This window comes from Phascolarctos cinereus, unplaced genomic scaffold (assembly GCF_003287225.1).
Source record: "Phascolarctos cinereus isolate Bilbo 61053 unplaced genomic scaffold, phaCin_HiC Scaffold_5;HRSCAF=322, whole genome shotgun sequence".
Lineage (NCBI taxonomy): Eukaryota > Metazoa > Chordata > Mammalia > Diprotodontia > Phascolarctidae > Phascolarctos > Phascolarctos cinereus.
Genome location: NW_027555958.1, coordinates 406,924,259 through 406,949,798, shown reverse-complemented (window position 1 = coordinate 406,949,798; position 25,540 = coordinate 406,924,259). Strand labels below are relative to the sequence as shown.

Below are 25,540 nucleotides of genomic sequence, written 5' to 3'. Positions count from 1 at the left end.
CTGGGGGCAGCTAGGTGGTGCAGTGGATAGAGCACCGGCCCTGGATTCAGGAGGACCTGAGTTCAAATCTGACCTCAGACATATAACACTTACTAGCTGTGTGACCCTGGGTAAGTCACTTAACCCCATTGCCTAGTCCCCTCCCAAAATTGTTTTTACATGTAATTGGGAAAAATAAAAAAATATTAAATTGAAAAACATAACAGGTTTTTAAAAGCAGGAATAACACAGAGAAAATAGAAATAGCTCCCTACTAAGAGTGAGCCTCCTTCCCCCTAGAATTTAGTACCATCCCCCCTGAAATTCACAATCAGCACTTACTCAATACATTTTAGGACTTCAGTGGAGAAGAAGCCTACTTCTCTTTGGAGTCCATTTACTTGCTTCTCTCTATGCTGGGCACCCTAACTTCCTCTGAAACTTAGTTTCTGAGGTCTGGCTCTCCTTTGCATTGTTGTCAGCTGTCAGCGTTATTGCAACTAAAGGCTGCTTCCTTTGGGGCTTTGTGGGCCCCTAGAAATTTTGTTCATTCAAAGCAAGTAGAAATGAGCCCCTCAAGACAGCTGACTGGTGGTGGAAAAAAACCTAAAACTTTTCCCCTTTTCTCAATAACACACATCAGGTGATGTTCAGATAAGCTGTCCTGGCTCCTCTGGAGATGTCCAAAGCACCTGCTCTGTGCATCCAGATGGCCACATGACATTTAGCAATCTCGCTCACTCATAATATCCTCATGGAGAAGATGAGAAGAGTGATGAGCCGGATGAGCTCCCTAACCATAGTGAGGCAGAGTCATGAGCAGTGGAATTACTGGTGCCTGGAATGATGTTCATTTGGAGGGAGGTCTCTAGTGAAATGTGAGTATGATGCTCAGTTCTTGGCAGTGCCTGCTAAGAGGAGTAATAACAAATTGGGGCCAATTTCGGAAGAAGGTAGTTAGGGTAGGGATAAATCTGGAGAGCAGGCTGTATAAGGATTCATTGAAGGAACTAAGAGTATTGAGAGGAAAAGATGCTGGGTGAAGGAGGGGGAGACATGGTAATTGTCTTAAAATATTTGAAAGGCTCTTGTCATCATTGGAACTTTTATTTAGCCCTTTCAGGGTTACAAAATGACGTTCCTCATAATTGTCCGATGACTGTTGTCCTCATTTTATAGGTGAGAAAACTGAGGCCCACAGAGATTGTGCCTTACTCATAATCACATAGTTAGTGAGTATCAGAATGAGAATTCTGACCCAAGTCTCCTACTTCAAATCCAGCATTCACTCTTTCTATGACACCAAAACACTCTCATGTTGGAGAAGCTATAGACTCACTGTGTTTTTCCTACAGAGAACAGAATCAATGTCAACGCGTGGAAGTTACGGAGATAAAGACTTGGGCTCAGTTTTACTTTTATGAACAAGGAGAGCTCCATTGTAATGAATGCTACAGGTGTCCAAACAGTGGTTGGATGACTTCATCTGTCAGGGATGTTTCATATATGTATAATATTTGTGTGTATAAATGTGTTTCAGCAGACTGCCAAAGGGGTCCATGACACACAAAAATGCTAAGAACCCCTGATCTACAGAGAAAAATTCTCAGTGGAGGCCAAGTCTGACAAGACTGCTTCAACCTTTAAAACTCCTTCCAACTCTAAGAGTCTAACTTTTCAAAGGACATTTGACAGTGAAGAGAAGGAGAGGGACCCTAGCTTGAGTGGTTGACAAAGCTGAGGGAAAGAATTTTGTTGTTGTTTTAGGATAGGGGAGACCTGAGCATATTTGTAGGGAAGGGGCCAGTAGAAAGGAAGAGACTGAAGTTACAAGAGACAAAAGGGATAATTAATAGAACGAGGTCCCAGAAGAGGTAAGGAGATAGGATCAAAACACAGGTGGAAGGATTAGCCTGGCCAAAGATGAATAACTTGTTATTCTGAGCCTGGAGTGAAAAAGATGAAGGAGGATGAAGATAAAAGAGATTCTTAGGTAGAAAGGGGAGAAGGAAAATTCTTTGTTGTAAAGGATGGCTCTCTGGGAGAAGAAAGGGAGGGGATACAGGGGGAAATTTAGATGATAGAAAAAAACTCCAAAACATCAATAAAATTTATTTAAAAAATACAAAGGAGTTTATAGTATCATGGGATTTAGGGCCAGAAAGAACCTCAGAGATGACTTAATACAGCCACCTCATTTCATTTGATAGTTATCATGGCAGAGTGGATAGAGTGTCGGAATTAGAATCAGGATTGGACCTGAGTTCAAGTCTAGACTCTTCCATTTTATGATTGGTATGGCTGTAGGCAAACCATTTTTCAAGGCCAGTTCAAAATCTATGAACCTGTAACTTTATTTTCCCCACCTGTAACATAAAGAGTTGGACTGGATGACCTCTAAGGTCCCTCCATCTCTAATATTCTATGATCCCTGTAGATGAGATTGTCTGCTCAAAGGGAGAAGGCCTTGAGAATAGAAAAGATTCAAAATAGCTCCTAACTAAATGAAACAAGGGCACCAGCCAGAGACAAATAAAAGGATTACTAAGCAAAGGAAAGGACCCTACTAAAATCCACTTTGTAGTGGACAGAGTCTAGAGAATTATCAAGGCAAAAGTTGCTGTTTGTCCATTTTCAAAGAGACCAGTGACATCATGGCTTGACTCCTATGTGAATGGAATTTAAGTGAGGCAAAGTTGCCCAAAGTTGTGAGCCTCACTCTCCCTTCCTGAGTCATCTAAGACCAGTGTCAAGACAAAGGTCAAGATGATGGCAATGGCCCAGGATGCAGTGGATGACCTTGGTGTCTTCAATGTCTGACCAAGCTCCGAGTGCTCCATAGCTGCCATTGGAACAAATTGGTCTTATCGGCTCATTCCACCAGTGGAAGTCTTCACAGGCTCGGGGTAGACACCCCTCTAGTGGCTTAAAGGCCAAGGAATAAGGGATTCCATTGTGGTGACAAGCATATCATTGAAATGGCTGGCTATGGGATGGCTTAAATAGGTAAGCGGAGCCAGAGGAGCGATAGTCTGGGAGAATAAGAAAGAGTTGAGGGATGAGATTGGGATGATAATCATAATAACTATTCATTTATAGAGTCACTATAAAAACACTTTGTAAGTAATGACTCACATTTATACAGAGAATCCTGAAAGTCTTAGTGCAGTTTTAAGTGTTAATAACCGTGTACAGTAACTGTATAAATGTGAGTCTTTACTTAAAAGGACTTTATTAAAAAATTAGAAACTGAGGGGGTGCCCATCAATTGGGAAATGGCTGAACAAGTTATGGCACATATATGTGATGGAATGCTATTATGCTATAAAAAATGGTGATGGGAATGGTTTAATAAAACCTGGGAAAACTTGTATGAACTGATTCAAAGTGAGGTGAGCAGAATGAGAACATTTTATACAACAACAGCCATATTATAAAGATAATCATCTTTGAACAACTTAAGAACTCTGAAAAACACAATGGAATCAATCCAAAAGCCTCATGATGAAACATAATACCTCCTTCCAGATAGAAAGCCAGTGAACTCAGAGTGTAGACTGAATCACATTTTTGGAGGACATGGCTAATGCAGGAATTTGTCTTACTTGACTATACATATTTGTAACAGGTTTTGTTTTTCTTGCTTTCTTGATGGGTAGAGGAGAGGAAGAAGATGGGGAGGGAGAATTTGGAACTGAAAATAAAATAAAATTGAATTGAGAAAAAACCCAAAGTACTTTGTTAGCAACAACTCTGTGACTTGATAACAAGAATTACGATATCTGTTTTCCAGATGAGGATATGCCTTTAGAAGGGTGAAATGACTTATCCAAAGTCACATTAGTAGAAAATGTCAGAGCCAGGATTCAAACCCTGATCCTCTAATTCCAGGGCTTGACCCTTGCTATAAGTTGGTCTCACTGCTCTACCATAAGATCTCTTTTTTAAATTTAACATTTTATTTTTCCCCAATTGCATGTAAAAACAGTTTTTAACATTCATTTTTATTTTATTAATTTTTTAAAAAATTATTTATTTGTTTCTAGTTTTCAACATTTACTTCTATAAGATTTTGAGTTCTAAATTTTTCCACCTCCCTCCACTCCCCTCTCCCCAAAATAGCGTGCAATCTGATATAGGTTATACATGTACAATCATATTAAACATATTTCTACATTAGGCATGTTGTAAAGAAGAATTAGAACCAAAAGGAAAAACCATGAGAAAGAAGAAACAAAAAAAGAGAGAGAGAGAGAAAATAGTATGCTTCAGTCTGCATTCAGACACCATACCTCTTTCTCTGGATATGGATAGCATTTTCCATCACAAGTCTTTTGGAATTGTCTTGGATACTTGTATTGCTGAGAAGGGTTGTCTGTCAAAGTTGATCACTGTACAATCAACATTCATTTTTAACACTGAGTTCCAAATTCTCTCCCTCCTTCCCCACCTCCCTCATTGAGAAGGCAAGCAATTTGATATAGGTTATACATGCGTACCCATGTAAAACATATTTCCATATTAGTCATGTTATAAAAGAAAACATAGACCAAAATAAAAACCCAAGAAAAATAAAGTTAAAAAAAGCATACTTCGATCTACATTCATATTCCATCAGTTCTTTTTCTGGAGATGGATGGCATTTTTCATGCTATGTCCTTCAGAGATGCATAAGACCTCTTAAGGAAGAAGAGAACCATACTTTGGAGCTCTGCCCTGGGATTGACTTGTTCTGACTGGTGAGTGGGTGGGTGAGTGAATGAAAATTCTATATCTAGGAAGCCCCAGACCAAGCTTCAAAACCTAACCCTCCATCTATCCATCGGGAAACCAGGTCCTATCCAGGCATCTTGCCACCTGTTCTGCTACAACCATATCTTTCTCCCCAACCCCAACCTTTCTCTTTTTCTGGCTCTGGGATAGTAATTGAATCAATACTATCTGTAAAGGGGAGGACAATCAGTTGCCCTGTGTGACAACTTAGAACAATCAACTGTTTACTAATAATTTCTGTGATTATTATTACTAAAATTCTCTGCTCTGATCACCATTCTGCTATATGTACTTGTTGAGTCATTTCAGTCATGTCTGACTCTTCATGACCCCATTTAGGGTTTCTTGGCAAAGATACTAGTATGGCTTGCTGTTTCCTTCTCTAGCTCATTTTACAGATGAGGAAACTGAGTTAAACAGGGTGAAGTGACTTACCAAGGGTCACACAGCTAGCAAGTATCTGAGGTCACATTTGAACTCAGGAAGATGAGTCTTCTTGACTCCAGGCCCAGCACTCCATCTATTCTACCACCTAGCTGCCAAATGTATTATAGTCCTTCTATTACAGTTCTTAGCCTTTATAATTCTTAGCCTGGGGTTTGCAAACTTATAAAAACTCTTTTGATAAATGTATTTCAATAACTGGTTTCTTTGTAATCCTACATATTTTATTTTATTCATTTGAAAACATTATTCAAAAAAGGGATTCCTAGGTTTCACCAGACTATCAGAAAAGCCTGTAGAGCACAAAAAAAGTTCAGGACAGGTTAAGGTTCAGGTTAAGTTCCCATTAGAATGTAAGCTCTTTGGGGGCAGGGACTGCCCACATTCTGTATTTGTATCTTAAGTGCTTAGCATAGTTCCTGGCACATAGCAAGCACTATGTAAATACCATTTCATTCATTCATGCTCCCTACAAGGTCTCAGCTACTTCCTTCCTACTAGTGGGTGACACTCACCAGAAGCCAATCCCTGCTCGAGTGTCCAACTCCTCTAAATAAAGTTCTTTGCCAGACCTCTGTTCCCTTCATCCCTGCTATGGGGGATTGCTCAGTGATGCTTTCTGAACATTCTTTTCCACTGGCAGGACGTGGTTCCTGCTCTTCCTTCAATTATCTTCCTCTTTTCTCTCACAGACTTCAAAGCAAGGAGATATGATGGAAACTTTCCATCCAAGTCTCCTTTCAAGTCATCAGTCTTTGTTACCCCTTTCCTTCTCCCTATGTGACAGGAATTTCTCTATTTTCACCCTACCACCAAAAATACTACTTTGTTAATGAAGGAATATTTTGTCCCTGAAATGTTAATTCATTTCTTCCTCCTGGTTCTTATCTTCCTTACATTATTTTGCTTTAGATTCTTCTCCCCATAGAGGGTCTCTCTCTCTCTCTCTCTCTCTCTCTCTCTCTCTCTCTCTCTCTCTCTCTCTTCTCTCTCTCTCTCTCTCTCTCTCTTTAATCTGTGTCTCTGACAGTGTAAGAGGATTTTTAAAAAAGAAAAAAAAATCCTCCCACATTTGCAGCCACGTATAGACATAAGGAAACATTTCATTTTTAAGCTGCTATCTGAACCTGTTTATCTTTCTTCTGTTTGATGAATTTGCGTGCTGAATATCCTACTCATCTCTAGTTTCCTTTGAAGTGGTACAGTGGAAAAAGTGATGGATTTTGAGTCAGGGAAACCAGGTTCAACTCAGGCTCTTTTACTTACTACTTGTGTGACCTTGGACTCTCTGGATCTTTGTCTGATGCTAAATTCCCATCATGCCTTAATCCTTCTAAGTGGATTCCTCATCTTCAACGTGCTCTCCATTCACTCCTCAGTGCCTTCCCAGACTTGTCTCTGGCTATACTTTCCTACCTTCTTAATCTCAATCCCTTAACGAACTAGTTAAACTCTGAACTAGTTCTCCCCTTGAATTCTTTTCTCTCTTGTCCTATTGCTAATTGTGCCTTGCCAAATCCTACGCCTGGATTATTCTTACCACGCACCTCCTCCACTCCTTCTCACATGTAGCTGATCAAAGCTGGGTATAAGTCATGCAAAGTTCTTACTGGGTACACTACAAACTTATGTTACTTAATCTCAACTGAGTTCCCACTGCAACAATTGTCTTTCTCTGGTTATTCCAATTCCTCTCTTCTCTCCTCAAATCTTCCACCACTGCCCCTTAGTAGAGGAGCTCACCTCATACTATGCTGAAAAAATTGAGGCCATCTGATGAAAGCTCCCTCTTTCCCCCCTTGTAATCTCACAACCCTTTCATATCATCCTCCACTAACTCTTCCCTTACTCTGTTTTCTGATGAAGAGGTGAGTCACAAACCCTTTTCCTGACCAAAGCCAGTCCCTCCATATGTACTCTTAATCCTACCCCCTCCTGTTTTATCCAGCAGATTGCCCCTCTATCCTCCAGTCTCTCCCCATCTACTGCTACCTTTCCTGCTGACCACAAATACCCCCAAGTTTCTCCCATCCTTTAAAAAAAACCCCTTTATTAGATCCTCTTATCCCTGCTAGCTCTCATGCTATATCTTTCTTCCCTTTCTCAGACAAATACATTGAAAAACTCTTTCATCTCATTGCCTCCACCTCCTCTCCTCTCAATCTCTTCTAAACCCTCTGCCATATGGCTTCCAACTTCATCATTCAACAACTAAAACTGCTCTCTAAATAAGTAGGCTTCCACAAGCAATATGGACAGTGGACCGAGCTTAACCATTTCACAGCTGAAAGATATAGAAAATATAAGACCCCACTAGTATTTATTGTTTGTTGATTAAGAAAAATACATTTAATTTGGTAGAACAAAATGCTACCTCACAGACTATTTTATGTGATGTTTCCTACCTGTACTTTGAGATATTCCAAGATTCCTTGGACCATGTATCAACACTGTTCAATGACTCTCAGAGAAATGCACGTTCACCAAAGGCATTCATCATGGTGATGGAGAAGATCTAGCACATTGTCCAGGTTGAAGAGGGATTTCCAATGGATGGTGAGGTTCTCTACCTGCTCCTGTTTGATTGCATCAATCCCTAGAACTTTGAAATTCCTAAATCAATCTAGAACTCCTAGAAGAGATCTGTGATATATCAAAAGTTATCTGTGATATCTTTTGATTGATTACTTAAAGAACCTTCCATCCACACAGGAAAGATCAGTTGGATAAAGACTATCTGTTGGCCAGATTTCAACATGTATCAGGATGATAAAGAGCTTGTTCAACAGTCTGTATACATGGGATAAATTATACAGATGGACAACGAGCTGGGTCCAGGATTGAATAGAAGGAAAGGGCTTTCAGGAAGCTATAACATGGCTTTTACTGACTCAAAGCACCCCATGAAAGCAAAGGTCCTTCTTTTTCAGTATTAACGTTTTTACTGGTGTTGCTGTATGACAGAGAAGCAGTATAGCCTAGTAGATAATACTAATAGCTGGTACTCATATAGTGCTGTAAGGTTTGCAAAGCAATTTCCACATGTTATCTCATTTCATCCTCACAACAATGCTGTGAGGTAGGTATTATTATTATCCTCATTTTACAAGTGAGGAAACAGAGACACATAGTAGGTACTTAATAAATGCTGGTTGACCCAGTGAGGCAGATAGAGGTTAAGTGACTTGTGTAGGGTCTAGTAAGTGTATGAGGCAGCATTTGAATTCAAGTATTCCTGAGTCCAAGTCTAACACTATCGTTGACCTTGTAGCAAGGAGGATGGGAATTCAAGTTTCATCTCTGACATATACAAACTTTGTGACCCTAGGCAAGTCACCGTTCCTTTCAATACTGCAAGCAGGTCTCTAAGACTAAACATTGCTGGGAAGGAGCCAGGCTGCATTGGTAGGAGGAGCTGCCTCACTGGGGAGTTCCCTCAACCAGTAAAGTCACAATCTAGTCCCTCTCCTTATCCTTTTGTTAGATGGTAGGGAGCACCACGCTCTCCAATGGGCTAAATACAGTTACCACATAGAGGGCAATGGAGATGGCCATGGTGGTGGTGGATGTGTTGTTGCAAACAGCCAGTGAGGGACATGATAGGAGTAAAGGAATTGTATTAATAAGAAAAGGAGATAGACATGAGCAGGAAGACAACAGGTAGACAGGCTCAGTGCTCCACAAGGACCCTGTGATGGGAATGGGAGAAAGGAAGGAAGGTCCCTTGCACACTGGGTGGACTTCCTTTGATGCCCTTTTGGGAGAAGGTGTACAAAGACATCACAGTATTTGCAAGCATGGATGGGTTGGGATCTACATCTTAGATGAAACTCCCAAATCAAGGAGATCATAAATCCACTTGAGTATTGAGTAATTCATTAATCTTGTCATCCTTCTCCCTACTCCTATTAGAATTTAAGATCTTCAAGGGCAGGAACCATTTTGCTTTTGTCCTGTATACCCAGAACCTAGCCTAGTGACTGGCAGGTAGTAGATGTTTATTAAATGTTTGTTGGTTGATTGATTGACTGTTCTTGAAAGGCTTAAAGAAAAATTATTAAAGCTATTTTTAAACATTTAAAAATCCATTAAAACAAAACTGCACTAAGACTTTTAGGATACCAGGTACAACTAAAGCATAAGCACTGCTTTTACTAACCTCAGTTGGTCTCAATCACCTATAAGTCTGTGCCATTTGGTCCCACCCCTTCCTAGTTTTGGATAGAACCAGCACATTCTGAATCTTTATTCATTTGTTTGGGATTTCTCAGTGATCCTAGCTAGCTAGCCTGATCATATCTATATTGAAAACTCTGCAGCCTTTTTTGTGCTTTAGGTTTCCATCTTCATTCTAGCAAAATATCCCTGACTACTTCTTGCTTACATCTTCTCAGGGCAAAGACCTTGCTTTTTCTTTTAGATCTCATATTTTCCCCCTTCCTCTCAAGGTTCGGGATAAAACAATAACAAAAAAAAAAACCCACCACACAGACACATAATATACTTGCCTTCAAGAAAGCCCCCAAATGGTCCTTTTCCAATCAGAAGGAAATTTCACAGACAACTTATTAATTTTCTGGAAACCTCCCCTTGGCTATCAGCCACTTAGAAATTTGCATACAATTAGTCCCTTTGCCTGTGGCACTGACAGACTTAGCAAACATGGGATGGACCTGTTCTAGCTAGCCTGCCTTACAGGAAAGGGAGGAAGCCACTGTAACAGAATTTAACTTTTAATGTATTTTTAAATGTCGCATAAAGAGTGTCATGGATTGTTCTATGGCCGCGAGACCTGGAACACAAGAGTCTTGAAGAACTGGCGATGAGTATCAGAGGGCGGTGGGGAAGCTCATGGTGGTTACAAGCAGGCTTACAAGAGAGGGATGTCAGAGGAGAAATGGATCCAGAGATGCCATAGAGGAAACAAGTGAGAGAAAAACAAGATGAACCAGTCCTGGCATCTAGGATCAGAGATGGCCTACTGACAGTCTGAGAGCACCAGTGGTATCCTCGGGCTATCAGGACGAAGGCAGGAAGGTGAAGTTCTGTGTGGCCTGGTGACACGGTGTGAATAAGAGGTGCCCAATGCAAGCAGACACGGATGGATTTCAGTTTGCATTCTTAGAAGGAACGTCCAAGGCAGTGAGACCACACATTCATAAAAGTGTAAAACAACAGGGTTTGCAAAAATATGTAAAGCAGTTTCTTTAAACACACATGGCTACTTTTCATTTTTTTTAAATTTTGTCAAATTATTCAATCAACAAGCATTTAAGGACCTACTATGTGCCAGGGTGCTGGGTTGGGGGCCAGTCTGTAGGCTTCTATTGGAAGCCTTTCCTAACCCTTCTTAATTCTAGTGTCTTTTCTCTCTTAATTATTTCTGATTTATCCTGTATATAGCTTATTTGTACATATTTGTTTGCTTGTTGTCTCCCATAGCAGTTTGAGCTGAGCTCCTTGAGGGCAAGGACTATCTTTTGCCTCTCTTTATAGCCCTAGTGCTTAGCACAGTGCCTGGCACATAGCAGGCTTTTAATAAATGCTTACTGATTGACCAATTTCTCCTGTTGTGCCAGCACCTCTCACCACCTCACAAAAAGCCAAAAATGAACCAGTCCCTGCTCATTAGAAGCTTACCTTCTATGGGAGAGGGACAATACGTGCACATATGTATATATAGAATCAGTACAAGATAATAGGGTCAGAGGAGGAGGCAGTAGCAAGGAAGGGAAGATCAGGAAAGGCTTCCTGTAGGAAGTGTTATTTGAAATGAACTCTGAAGGAAACTAAAGATTCTAAGAAGCAAGGGTGAGGAAGGAGTGCATTCCAGACCTGATGGGGTGCTTGGGTGCTTGTACTGGGAACCCAATTCCAAGACCATATTTCTCCCAAGCCTCAGAAACATTATCCCTGGCAGTTTCTCCCCAGCCCAAGGACACTATGCCTAGCAATTAATCATGAGTGGGCCTCAGCAACACACTTATCCCTCTCCCTGGTGCAGTTACAAACTGTACCTGAAGGAATTATTACTTTGAACTGGCTTTGTACTGGGTCATAAAGATATTCATACCCACTGGACTATCTATACCAACTCCCTACCTCATTATCTGCATCCTGGACTCCTCATTATGTGTATTCTAGACTTAAGACATATGTATACTCCCTACATATATCTTGTCAAACAAGACATTGACTGGTGGCAGACTGGACAACCCTCAGTTGGCCCTGACTGCTAAAACACCTTCGCGGGAGATACCAAAAGCACATGTTCCTTTAAGAATGGACCACTTATAAACCACTCCCTAATCCTGCTCCATATCACCTCTAGCACATTTGGCACATGTTTTCTGCAGTTTATCCTATATAAACTTTAACTGAACCCCTTTAAGGTCATAGGTTCCTTAAGAAGCCTTGCCCTCTGAAAAGTGTAACAGTAAATCTTTGCCAACTTGACTTAAAGAACACTTGAGTCTGTGAATTCATTCCAGACGACTTCATCCTGTACTCTGGTCTTTGAGGGGTCTCTGAACCTCTCAGACTGCAACATTTCCACTGGCATCTGATGAAGGATGGATTAAAAGAGGTACTGGAGGCTGAAAGACCAATTTATTTAAACACTTTAGGTAGGAGGTAAAGCAGACCTGGACTAGGATAACTGCGGTGTGTGGGGAAATAAGGCAAGGGCATGAGGAAAAGAATAGGAGAAGAGGAAAGGTCTTAAGTGACAAGAGGAGCTGACAATATAGGTGTCATAGAGGAAAAGAGAAGTGAAGAAGGTGAGAAAGAGGGATAGGTGATTATGTTGAGGTTTAGAGGCTTACGTGTATTGGCACCCCAAAATCATGACACTCGGGTAACTCTCCAAATGAATTCGACCCAAACCTTCTTTCAGTCAAAGACAAGATTTGTTAAGGATCTGCCATATTGGCCAGACTCTTAAGGAATCTGAACATTTGTGAGCTATTGGATAGATTATAAGAATCTGAGCCCTTGTCTAGGTTCTTAAGGAATCTGGAGACAAAATGGACCTTATATACAAAAAGACTGTGGGAGGGATCTAGGAGTAGCTGAGTAGTTTGGGGTGACTGAGGGAGGGGTCTAAGGAAGATCTGGATGGGAGTGGCCAGTAAACTGGGGTGAACAGAAAGCCAGGGACCTGGACCTGGCCAAGGGAGAATGGAGTCTACATAGGATTAAGAGTGGGAAGTGGAAAGGGGCAATTAGGAGGTAACGGACTATGGGGAGATAGGCTAAATTAAGGGTAACAAAGAACTGGGAGATTGGGTGTAGGTGATAAGTAAAGGCCCGTTGATAGGATTATAGACTCAAGCAAGCAATGTAGACTTCCTTGATCAAGTAGGAGAGTTCAAAGAAAGTCCCATAGACAAATAGGACCCAAATTCTTTTTTGGGGTGAAGGGCAAAGGTCTCAGCTTGGGCCTGTGCCCTGTCAATTGGAGGAAGAAAGGGAACAGGAAAGCTTATCTTGGTTCAAAACCTATGCTAGGTACTGCATTGAGCTAAATCCCCAAAAACTTTCTTCATAGCTAGCAGATCCCTTCTTCCTTCTTCCTGCCTCTGTTTTCTGGAAGTGAATGGGTTCTTGATCTTCTGACACCAGCCAGAAGCTGGTGAGGATCTTGGGGGCCAGAGACACAGATTGAGGTTTGGATTTCTGTCTGCCGCATTACGCCACAAGCTAACAAAAGTCTGGGGTTTTTTGTTTCTTTGTTTGTTTTGTTTTTTTGGTTTGTTTAATTTTTTCTAGCCTCAACCTGTAGTCCAAGACGCAGTACAACACAGTGAATAAGAGCTTCTGGTCTTTGTCTGGAAGACCAGGGTTCAAGTCTCACCTTTGACACATCCACTGTGTCACCATGGGCAAGTTATTTAATTTCTCTGTGTCTTAGGCTGCAAAGACTATGCATTACAGATGAGCTGGGCTTTTGGGTCAATAGATTCCACCTGGATGTTCCAGTGAACCGGTGAAATCACGGTTCCAATCTAACAATAATCTAATAGTGCCTGAAATTATTGTCTCTCATCCCTCGGTCTTATGGTTTATGAATATAGATGGGAAAGTAGGGGAATTTTAGATGATATCACATTAAAATCTATTTTATGGATATAGAGCATCTACAACTCCAAGTATATTTTGTTTTTAATAAGCATCTCCCAATCAGATTGGCAAAGTTGACAAAAAATGAAAATGACAAGTGTCGGGGAGGCTGAGGTGAAAAGGGTATACTGATCCACTATTGGTAGAACTGTGAAATTGGTCCAGATTGTAAGGTCCTCGAGGGCAGGGACTGGCTTTTACCTCTTTTTGTATCCGCAGCACTTAGCATAGTACCAGGCACATAACGCATGCCTAATAAATGTTTGACTGGGGCAGCTAGGTGGTGCAGATAGAGCACCGGCCCTGAAGTCAGGAGGACCTGAGTTCAAATCTGGCCCCAGACCAAACACTTGACACTTTCTAGCTGTGTGACCCTGGGCAAGTCACTTAACCCCAAATGCCTAAAAAAGAAAGAAAAGAAAAAATAAATAAATGTTTGACTATGATTAATTGGTTAGAAGCAATTTGGAACTGTGACAAAAAGGTACTAAATTATGCCCACCCTTTGATGGAGTAATAACATTACTAGGCCTATATCCCAAAGAGATAAAAGAAAGAGGAAAAGGTCAAGGTCTTATATGCACAAAAACATTTGTTAGCAGCTCTTTTTTGTGGTGGCAAAGACCTGGAAACTAAGGAGATACCCATCAATTGGGGAATATCTAAACAAATTATGGTACATAGATACAATGAATTACTATTGTGTTATAAGAAATGATGAAAGAGAAAGTTTCAGAGAAATCTAAGAATACTTGTATGAATTGATGCAGAATGAATTGAGCAGAATCAGGAGAATAATATACAATAATAGCGGTGACAACTTTGAAAGATTTGAGAACTTAAGATCAACACAGTGATGAACCATGATTCCACAGGACAGATGATAAATGTTACCCACTTCCTGACAGAGAAATGACAGACTAAATAACCCAGAATAAGCCACCCAATAGGTGTCTTATTCTGCATATTTAGTGAGAATTTGTTTAGACTACGTATATTTGTTACAAGCATTTCTTTTTCTTTTTTCTTTTTCCAGTGGAGAGGGAAAGGTGGGAGAGAAAGGGAAAAAAATGCCTGGTTAATTGAAAAATACAAATGAAAACATCTCTCTCTTTTTTGCTCCTTCAGGGACTCACTCTCTGCGATATTTTCGCCTGGGGGTCTCTGATTCCAGCCAAGGGATCCCTGAATTCATTTCAGTTGGCTATGTGGATTCTCATCCTATCACTTCATATGACAGTGATAGAAGACAGAAGATGCCCCAGGCCCCTTGGATGGAAGAGAACTTGGTATCTGATCACTGGGAGAAGTATACTCAGCTTTTGAGGGGCTGGCAGCAGACATTTAAAGTCGAACTGAGGGCCCTGCAGAATCATTACAATCATACTGGAGGTGAGTAGAGCAAAACTGATGCCTATGCCCCGGGAGAGCATTCTCCAACAGTGCCTTTATAAGGACGTGTAGTTACAGATTAGATATGCAAGGTAGGGGAAAGGAACACTTCCACCTAACATCAAGATTTCAAAAATAGGAGACTAAGTGAATGAAGGCACCACGGAGAGAAAAAGTAAAGTCAGAAGGAGAAGCATGTTTGGGGAGAAGCATAAGCTCATTTAAGGTGCCAACAGGTAAGCCAGGTGAAGCAGCCTCATGGGTGGACAGGTATGGGTCTGAAGTTCAGGAAAGATATAAGAACTGAAGATAGAGGACTGAGAATCATCTGTGCACAGGTGAGAGTTGAAGGGAGATCACCAAGGGGAAAGAACATTAATGCCCAGGACAAAACCTTGGATGGCATTTTTGTTGTCATTGTTGTTTATTTGTTTGCTGGAGGCAATCAGGGTTAAGTGACTTGCCCAGGGTCACAGAGCTAGTAAGTGTCTGAGGCTACATTTGAACTCAGGTCCTCCTGACTCTGGGGCTAGTGCTCTAATCACTGTGCCACCTAGCTACCCCTGTGTGTCTTGATCAGTATTTCACTGGTACGTGGGATGCCTGGTATAAAAACTCCTACCATTGCAATTTTTCTATACCTAATAATTCTAGAGCTCCTTGGGGCACACAGCTGTGAAAAGCATCGAAGGTAGGACTTGAACCCACGTCTTCCTGCCTTCATGGCTGGACTTTTATCTGTATGCCAGCCTGCCTCTCTCAAGGTCATGGGGGATTCAGATGATAATTTCTACACAAATTTTAAAATAATATACATATAGGTGTTAGTTACTTTTATCCTAGTTAATGATATATAACTTTTTGTTTGGTTTAACAAGGATTACTTATCAAAAAAATACCTTAACCCAAAGGAATAAATTAATATTTTCATTGATGGGAGTGGTACAACCCATAAGTCTTCCAATAGGTCAGGAAAGCCCTTGAGCCGTGCCCCTCGGACTATAGCCACGTTCTCATGTTCTCATGTTCCACCAGTCTTGACTACATTTGTGGATTTCAGGATTTCACACCTACCAGAGGATGATTGGCTGTGAGTTACTAGAGGATGGTAGTGCCACAGGATTTCTCCAGTATGCATATGATGGAAAGGATTTCATCATTTTCAATAAGGACTCTCTGTCTTGGATTGCTGTGGATAATGTGGCCAGACTCACCAAGCAGGTCTGGGAGACCAACCGGAATGAGTTACGGTATCAGAAGAATTGGCTGGAAACAGAATGCATTGTCTGGTTAAAGAAATTCCTGGAGTTTGGAAAAGATACCCTCCAACGGACAGGTAAGAATGAAGATTAGACTGGTTTTCCTTTACCTTCCCTTGGATTTATAATTTGCATATTTATAGAGCTTTGAAAGAAATAATGACCCTGTAAGATAGATAGTATAAGTGATAATAATTTCTTCTTTACAGATGAGGAAACTTGGGGCCAGAGGGGTGACTTGCCTAGCATAACCAGCCAGTGGCAGGTCTGGAACTCAAACCCAGGGCCCCTCTGTAACTTCCTCTAGCTTACCTCATGCTCAGTCCTAACGCCCCTCACTTCCTTCAGACTTTCACTATTATTTGTCACTTCCTATAAATACTTACTTTTGTTCTGAATCAGAGTCCTCTCATCCTGACTGAGTCATCATCCTCCAGGTAGGTTGCTTCCTCCTCTTTAGAGAAACAATGAATGAAATTCTTCCATTATCTCCAAGTCATGTAAGGGGACCCTTTGGAAGGCAGTTCATTTTTTCTGACCATTGGAGTATTGTTTAGTCACCAAGGAAATCTTACTTAAGTTTCCCAACAATGTGTAGATTCCACTTTTGATGATGAGGAAACTACGGGCTTGTGATTTTATTTGTATGGGGAACTCCCCTGTGGAAACGTCCTTCAGGGACACAGATCAGTAACTCCTTGTAACTTAGAATTATAATAGGGAATCTAGGTGGCGCAGTGGGTAGAGCACTGAGCTTGGGGTCAGGAAGACTCATCTTCATGAGTTCAAATCTGGTCTCAGACACTTACCAGCTGTGTGACACAGTCACAGGGGAGTCCTTCTCTTAGTCATTGCCAGCAAGATTCTTGCCAGAGTCCTCCTTAATAGGCTGGTCCTTCTTCTGGAAGATGGTCATCTACCTGAGAGCCAGTGTGGTCTCAGAAAGGGCCAAGGAATGGTCAATATCGTGTTTGGTGCTCAACAACCCCAGGAGAAATGCCAGGAGCAGAACACAGGTCTGTACACAATGTTTGTCAGTCTAATGAAGGCTTTTGATATTGTCAGTTGTGAGGGCTTGTGGAAGACCATGGCAAAGTTCAGTTGCCCAGAGAAGTTCATCAGTATTGTATGTCAGTTTCTTGATGGCATGCTTGCCCAGGTTCTAGATAATGGACAATGTTCACCAGCTTTCCCAGTCACCAATGGAGTGAAGCAGGGTTGTGTGCTTGCTCCCATGCTTTTTAACATGATGTTTTCTATGATGTTCAACAAGGATGAAAGCATTTCAACCTTCAGTGAGGATGAAAACAGCATCAAGGTCAGTTACGGCACTGATGACAAATTATTTAACTTAAAAGGCTACAAGCCAAGACTAAAGTGGAGGGAGAATTGGTGCATGACTTTTTGTTCACAGATGATTGTGCACCCAGTGTTGCCTCTGAGGCTGAGATGCAAGAGTATGGATAAATTCTATGCTTCTTTTGCTAGTTTTTGCCTGACAATTAACACTAAGAAAACAGAGACCCTACACCAACCATCACAACACTATCCATATGCGGAACCATCAGTTACAGCAAATGGAGAAATTCTGAATGCTGTGGACAATTTCACTTACTTTGGTGGTATTCTTTCTAGGGATATATACATAGATGATGAGGGATGAGGTTGATGCACACATTGCCAGAGCTAGCTCAGCATTTGAGAGGCTCCAAAAAGAATGTGTGGGAGAAAAAAAAGAAAGTGTGGCATAGAAGAGGTATTAGACTACCCACCAAACTGAAGGTCTACAGAACCATTGTGTGCTAACTTCATTGTTGCATGCCTGTGAAACCTGGACTGTATACCAGTGCCATGACTGGAAACTGAATCACTCCTACTTGAACTGTCTTAGAAGATTCTAAAGATCACCTGGCAAGATAAGGTACTGGACACTGAGGTCCTTTCTCAAGTTGAACTGCCAAGAGTTCAAACTCTACTGCAGAGAGTACAACTGTAATGGGCTGGTCAGGTGGTTTGAATGCCAAAAGTACATTTGCCTAAAAGACTATTTTATGGAGAACTCACACAAGGCAAGCGCTCACATAGAGATCAGAAGAAGTGATGCAAGGACATTCAAGGTCTCTCTGAAGAACTTTTGAATCAATTATGAGATATGGGAGACACTGGCACAGCACCGCCCCACATGGCAAGTCTGCATCAAAGAAGGCACCATGCTCTATGAGTACAGCAGAATTTCAGTAGCTCAAAAGAATTCTGAGATACGCAACCTTAGATGCAGCTCCACTCCAAATGTTACCCAACCTGTGGTAGACCCTTCCAATCTCATATTGGTCTGATCAGTCACAATTGGACCCTGGATAAGTCACTTAACCTTTTTTGCCTCAGTTCCTCATCTTTAAAATGGACTGGAGAAGGCAATGGCAAACCACTCTTGTATCTTTGCCAAATTGTGCCTTACAGTAATCATCACAATCCAATTTCTCTCTTTAAACCTTCCCTTTGCATCTCTCTTTCACTTGCAGGATATTAATGTGTTCTTCCTCCAGCCCTTTACTTGAACCTGCTTTAAGGAAAGCATTTACCAATGGCCATTTGCTAGTCCTGAGAATCAGTAGCAATGGATCTTCAGAGTGCAGATTGTGGTTTCTGTCAGCTGGAGTTTAGTGACAAGTTTAATGACCATTCCCTTTCTTAAAGGGATTCTCATTTTTAGCCTTATCTCTAACTGTGAACAAAAAGCCTCATCCCTTGTTAAGGACATCTGAGGCATCAGGAGGCAGGCACAGAAGAACTTTTTGTGGATAGGATGCTCTTCCTTGCTGCCCCAAATCTTACCATGTAGGTAGCCAACCAGTCAATCTCCTGGGGACCAGGACTCTGCCACTTAGTCTTGGCAATCAGCCATCAGCATTCCTGCCAGACTAGTAAGATGAAGTTCTGCATATTTGACATCTGGGTATTCCCTGGTTTCAAGGAAAGTATTTAGAGATGGCATATATGAAAGACACATGCTATCCATATGGGATGTCTATGGCCAGATGGGATGTCTAAAGGTATAGATAGGTATCATGAGGGAGGAGGCATTGGTAGATAACTCTAGAATCTTGCCTACCCTGACTTGAAGGGAGCCAGAGAGGGGTTACCAGGCTAGCTGTTCTTTTCTCGAGAGATGGGGTACTAGACTCGAATTTTATCTACTTAAATCCTGCTTTTCTGGGAGCATGATTGGTTCAGAATAAAAAGTCACTTACTTCCCCTGCTTGCCTCCCTTAAAGGGGGAGGGGACTCAAACACACTTCCTTGTCCCTTTCTGCCAAACTCTGATTGTATGAAAGACTGACAAAGAAGCAGACATCAAACAGAAATTGAAACTACTTGAAAACACACAGAATGCATGCGTTCTCTTGCTGCGAGAGCTCAATTAAGAGAGAGGCCCCAATCTTACCCAAAGAGAAATTCACAGGAGACTGTAAGGAGGCAAGCTGAAAATCAGAAACATCTTGACCAGCTAGCTTCCCCTATGTATCTGCAGTCAAAGGTTTGATGCGATTTTACCTTGGTTTGGAGTCCTTGCTGGTGATGGGTTCCCTCATATAATTGTCTAAAAGCTGATGGAGAATGGTTTGGGGATATTAGAACATTGTAGAATCAGCAAAGGAAAGAAAACTTTCTCCTTTTTCAGATTATTTCTTTTTTCTTTTCAGAAACCCCATTACTCAGTGGGAGCCGCAAAAAGTCATCTACTGGGATTACAACTCTTATCTGCAGAGCCTATGGTTTCTACCCCCCAGAGATTACCATGACCTGGATAAAAAATGGGGAACCAATAACCCAAGAAATTGAATATGGAGACATTCTTCCCAGTGGGGATGGAACCTATCAGACCTGGGTATCAATAGAGATTGATCCTCAAAGTAAAGATCATTATTCCTGCCAGGTGGAGCATAATGACACGCTGAAGGTCCTCCAAGTGCCGGTTGGTAAGGATATAGTGAACGGTTTTTAGAAGTTACTAGATTGCTAGAGGGAAAATGGAATATTGTTTTCAGGCCAATGCTCCGTAGGTTGTCTTCTAGTTTTATTGGCCTACAAGGGAAGCTGATGGTGAGAGAGTATCGTTAAAGGAATAGTCTTGATTTTTCTGATAGGTCATAAGAAAAACATTCCAAGTCTGTAAGGGAAGGAAAGGGATTGGGGATGTTCTTCTTTTGTTTTTTGTTTGTTTCATTTCAGAGTCAAAGACCAGCTCTCCATTTGTGGAAACTGTTTTTGGGTTGACTATTATTGTCTTATTTCTGATTGGTTTGGGAATTTTTGTTTACAGAAGAAAACAATCAGGTAAGTGGAGTGAGTTGTTCTAGTTATGACTAACTCTTCATGACCCCATTTAGGGTTTTCTTGGCAAAGATACTTGAGTAGTTTGACATTTCCTTCTCCAGATAATTTTGCAGAGGAGGAAACTGAGGCAAACTAGGTTAAGTGACTTGCCCAGGGTCACATAGCTATATCTTTCACTCACAGCTTTACCAAGAATCATATAATTTCAGAGCTGGAAGGGAATTTAGAGATCATTTAGCCCAACTCCCTCATTTTATAGATGAGAAAACAATGGTGTGGAGAATTTAAGTGACTTACTCAAGGTTTCACAGTGAGTTAGTGGCAGGGCTTGGAGTAGAATCTGGGTCTCTTAATTCTTAGTCCAATATTCTTTCTGCTCGATGGGCTTGTTGTGAGTTTCAGATCATTAAAGTTTCCTGGAGTTTTCTATTAGCACTTGTAGGAAATTCCTTCTTTCCCCATGGATGAAGCTTACAGATGCAGTTGCCTAGTAACTCAGTAGTGCCCAGAGCTGTATCATTCTCATCCGTCTATGCAGCAGATTGTCACTCCTATGGGTCTGGACTAGGAATGTCAGAGTAATTTTGTTACTCCCTTTTCCAAGCTCTCATCCCTGGTACTATCATTTATTGCTTGATTAGAATCGGTAAAGCTGTAAATCCCTGACCCTTCAGCCCAACGATTGTTTACTAAGGCCTGCCCCTCTCCCTTTCTCTTGACCCAATGAGATAATTATACTGTTTCTTTTTAAATGTAATGGCCATATAAGATTTTCTGTACTTTTGTCAAGTTTTGGGTTTGTTTGCTTTCAGTTCTAATATTTCTGCAGCTGGTTTGTTTGGTTAGTTAGAGAATACTACTTACAATTTCAGGATCATGGGTTTTGTCCCTAATACAGGTCAATGACTTGGGCTCTCTATGGCTGCAAACTGTGGACTCATCCCACCCAGCCATCCTGTGAATGTTTCTATTTAACCTCAAGGGATACTGGGTGAGAGAGCTGGGACGTTACCAGAAAAACATGTCCAAGAGCATACCCTCCATTGATGGTAGGTCAGCTGTGTCCTAGATAAAGGCCACACTGACTCTAGTTCATATGCTATAAGATGACTGACAAAACCATTTTAAAAATTGTCATGGCCTTCTTAAAGTCTTCCATTAATGGCTTTCATCTTTGTCTGTTGGCCCTTGAGGCAGCTAGGTGGTACAGTGAATGCTGAGCCTAGAGTCAGGAAGACCTGAGTTAATATGTGGACTCAGACACCAGCAGTGTGACCTGGGAAAGTCATTTAACTACCATCTGCCTCAGTTTCCTCAACTGTAAAATGGGGATGATAATAGTATCTATCTCCCTGAGTTGTTGTGAGGATCTAATAAGATATTTGTAAAGCGCTTAAAACTTAAAACAGTACCTAGTAGGTGCTTAATTAAATTAAGTAATTAATTAAATTTGAATGGAAAAGGAAGCACAAAAATTCACTGAAGAGAACTCCTTAAAAAGTAATATGGGCTAAATGGAAAAGTAGATACAAAATCTAATGGGAGAAAATTTCCTTAAAAATTAGAATTGGGCAAATGGAAGCTAATGATTCTATGAGAGAGCGAGAATCAGTCAAACAGAAACAAAAGAATGAAAAAACAAAAGAAAACATAAAATATCTCATTGGCAAAACAACTGACCTGGAAAATAGATCCAGGCGAGACATTGAAAGATTCCAAATTGAAAATATCAAGGAATACAGTAGCTAAATTCCAAAACTACCAGATGAAAGAGAAAATACTGCAAGCAGCCAGAAATAAGCAATTTGAATATCATGGAACCACAATCAGGATTACACAGGACCTTGCAGCTTCTACATTAAAAGATCAGAGGGCATGGAATACAATATTCCACAAGAGGAGCTTGGATTACAACCAATTTTTTAAAAATTTTGCCAATTGATTTAATACAAAATTAAACCATTTTAAAAATTTTAATTTCTTTACTTTTAGTTTTCTACATTCACTTCCATAAGATTTTGAGTTTTAAATCTTCTCCCCCTCCCAGAGGGAAAAAGACCCACATGTACAAAAATATTTATAGCAGCTTTTTTGTGGTGGCCAAGAATTGAAAATTGAGGGGATGCCCATCAACTGGGGAATGGCTGAACAAGTTGTGGTATATGAATGTAATGGAACACTAGTGTGCTATAAGAAATCATGAGCTGGCAGACTTCAAAAAAACCTGGACTTACATGAACCGACGCAGAGTGAAATGAGCTGAACCAGGAGAACATTGTGTGAAGTAACAGCCACATTGTTCAATGACTGACTTTGATAGACTTAGCTCTTCACAGCAATGCAAGAATCTGAGACATCTCCAAAAGATTCATGATGGAAATTGCTATCCACACCCAGAGAAAGAAACATGGAATCTGAATGCAGATGGAAACATACTATTTGCTCTCTCCTTTTCCTTTGTTGTTTTGTTTTATTGCTTCACTCTCATGGTTCCTCCCATTAGTTCTAGTTGTTCTTTACATCAGGACTAATGGGAAAATATGCTTAACATGAATGTATCCAATTGTATGCCATCGGGGGTAGGGGTGGGGCTAGAGGAAGTGGGAGGGGGAGAAAATTTAAAACTGAAAATCTTATGGAAGTGAATGTTGAAAACTAAAAATAGATTTTTTAAAAATTAATTAAATAGTAGGCTCTTGTTGCCTTTCCTTTCTCCCTTTCTTCCTTCATTCCTCCCTCTAAGAGTCTGAGATTGATATGATGGATATAATATTTAAAATTGGAGAATCTTAGACAAAACAGGATAAAAATTAGGTTATTTCCTTCTTTGAGGACTAAGACATCAAATGGATGAAAATACTGTTTCTGTAGAGCAAGGAAAGATACAGAATTGATGCCTGTCTGACTAAAACATTTTCTCTTTTCAGGTCTTAAAGAAGTCAGCTACATTTCTACGCCAGTTAACTAATTTAGATGCTACCTTCATATTTCTCTTTCCTTCCAATGGTCACAGCCCCTCTACATATGGCCTGGGGTACACTATCAGAAAATCTCTGATTAACCCCCCCCCCCAGAGAATATTGAAAAGAGGTGATATACTACAATGGATAGAGGACCAAAACTTAGAGTCAGGAAGACCTGTGTTCAAATATCACTTCAGATACTTGTTATGTGATTCTGGGCAAGTCACTTTAACCTCTTGGTGCCTCAGTTTCCCCATCTGAAAACTGAAAACTGAGAGGATTGGACTAAAAGTGTGTCTAAGAGACCTTCGTTGAGCTTAAACATCTATGACCTATGATGACAGAAATTTGAGGGGTACTGGAGTTGAAATTCTGTAATCATCTGATTATACCCCAAACTTACATCTCTGAAATACTGCCAGTTTAGGGTACATTGATTCACAATACATGACAGCTGGGATGAATCATATCTGATGAATGGATATAACATCTCCATAGATCTTATTTATCAGTGGATTTTGAACAATGTCATGAGAATCACCTCAGATGCCATGGTGAACTTGGAACTGATTCAGTAAGCAGTGTGGGAATACTCAGGATTTCCATTGCATGTTACAGCCTAAACCTGAACTTTGTATGTGTTCCCTGTGGCTGAGAAGAAGCTCCAGTAGCTGAATTTTCTTGGTAATGTTGGCCTGTACGCAAGCATTGGTGAGACTTTGCCTGGCTTTGTCAGTGGGCATTATCCCAGACTGATTTAAAGAAAAGTTGGGTAACGCTCAAAAACTCTATAATTACTTCCAATGGCAACATAGAGGCCTTGATACAAGAACCACATTTTGATGCCAAAATTATAACTATCTGTACATATACACCTATATATAAAATAGAGTCTCAAAAGGGTTCACAGTGGGGGGGAGTTTTCACATCTCTGACTCATGGCCTCCAGCCAGAAAATTCATTATCTGTTACCATCCAGGATACTTTCTCCTCACACATAGAGTGCACAAAATGAAAGAAGGGTTTTATTGAAGGATCAAAGAGAACACAAAACAGAATGCTTGGAAATCAAACCGCATATTTCAAGAAGTGGCCACCTCCCAAAGGTCTTTGTAGATTCTCCGTCGTAGAACACGATTTCAGGTCCCCTTACCGGCTAATCCCAGCAGCTGTAACCAAGCTTGATTCTTTCTGCTTTGTAGCTAGTGCCAAGCATTGCCCTAAAGCAAAACCAGAATCCTCTTCTGAGACAAAATTTCTTCTGTCTCTAAGTGCACTCCTCACCAGCTCTAAGAAGAAGCCTTCCAGCATGGCCCTGTCTGGCAGCTCTTCTATAGCAGTGTTATGATGCAGTGTTCCACTAGGACCTTCTACGCTGCTGTTATTTATTCCTCTTTGGCACTCACCACTCCTGCCAACCTCTGGCCTCAGAAGGGCTTGCCCAGGGAGCAGGTTTTGTTCTGTGCATAGAGTGAGTACCAGGCCTAAAGTCAAGAAGACCTGAGTTCAAACCCAGTCTCACACACTTACTAGCTATGTGACTCTGGGCAAGTCACTTACCCTCTGATTGCCTCAATGTCCTCAACTGTAAAATGTGATTAATAATAGCACCTCCCTCCCCTCCCTCCCAGGGTTGTTGTGAGGATCAAATGAAGTAAAATTTTAAAGCCTTGAGCACAGCGCCTGGCACGTTGTCACTGTTGTTCATTCACGTCTGATTCTTCCTAGTCTTTCTTGGCAAAGATGCTAGGATGGTTTGCCATTTCCTTCTCCAGCCTGGCACATGATAGGTACTCAATAAATGCTTGTTCCCTTTCCCCCTTTAATAGCCTACACCTGAAGGAGTACTACCCTCTTCAACTCAACAAGCATTTTTGAGTGCCTACTATGTGCCAGGCACTGTGCTAGGGGATGGGGATATAAAGACAATAGAACACTCCAACTTCTTCCTTAATTATCTCTCTCTAAATACTGAAGAGCTTCTGAGGCTATTAGGTGAGATTACCCAGACCACCCTAGATTGTCATCAGTCCCTGCTATTTGCCAGCCATGCCTAAGGATGTACGTAGTAGGGGAGGGGAAATTGAGTTCCCCAAATCCTTCAGCTTCCATTTCCTTAGGAACAGCCTGTGTTTGAGAGTGGGGCAGAGGGCGAGCTCCCAGCATGAGCTCCTTCATCTCATCCTGCTGGCCTCGAGGTCCTAGGCTGCTGAGTTCCTATGGCACATCTTTACAGCACCAGCAAGATGGCAAAGTCCAAAAGCACAAATC

The 25,540-nt window shown here is 41.1% G+C and overlaps 1 protein-coding gene across 2 annotated transcripts in view; it reads left to right on the top strand.

Moving 5' to 3' along the window:
* LOC110206827 (major histocompatibility complex class I-related protein 1) overlaps window positions 1-24,943 on the top strand; it is a 34,115-nt gene extending 9,172 nt beyond the window's left edge. Inside the window, exons 2-6 of one of the 2 annotated variants that reach the window (XM_020984354.2) lie at window positions 14,446-14,709; window positions 15,770-16,045; window positions 19,673-19,948; window positions 20,202-20,306; window positions 23,234-24,943. In XM_020984354.2, the coding sequence (XP_020840013.1) occupies window positions 14,446-14,709; window positions 15,770-16,045; window positions 19,673-19,948; window positions 20,202-20,306; window positions 23,234-23,274 (962 nt within the window). In that variant the 3' untranslated portion in view covers window positions 23,275-24,943. The remainder of the gene's footprint in view (window positions 1-14,445; window positions 14,710-15,769; window positions 16,046-19,672; window positions 19,949-20,201; window positions 20,307-23,233) is intronic. The other variant, XM_078156461.1, reaches the window with a different exon arrangement.
* Window positions 24,944-25,540: the final 597 nt, after the last annotated feature.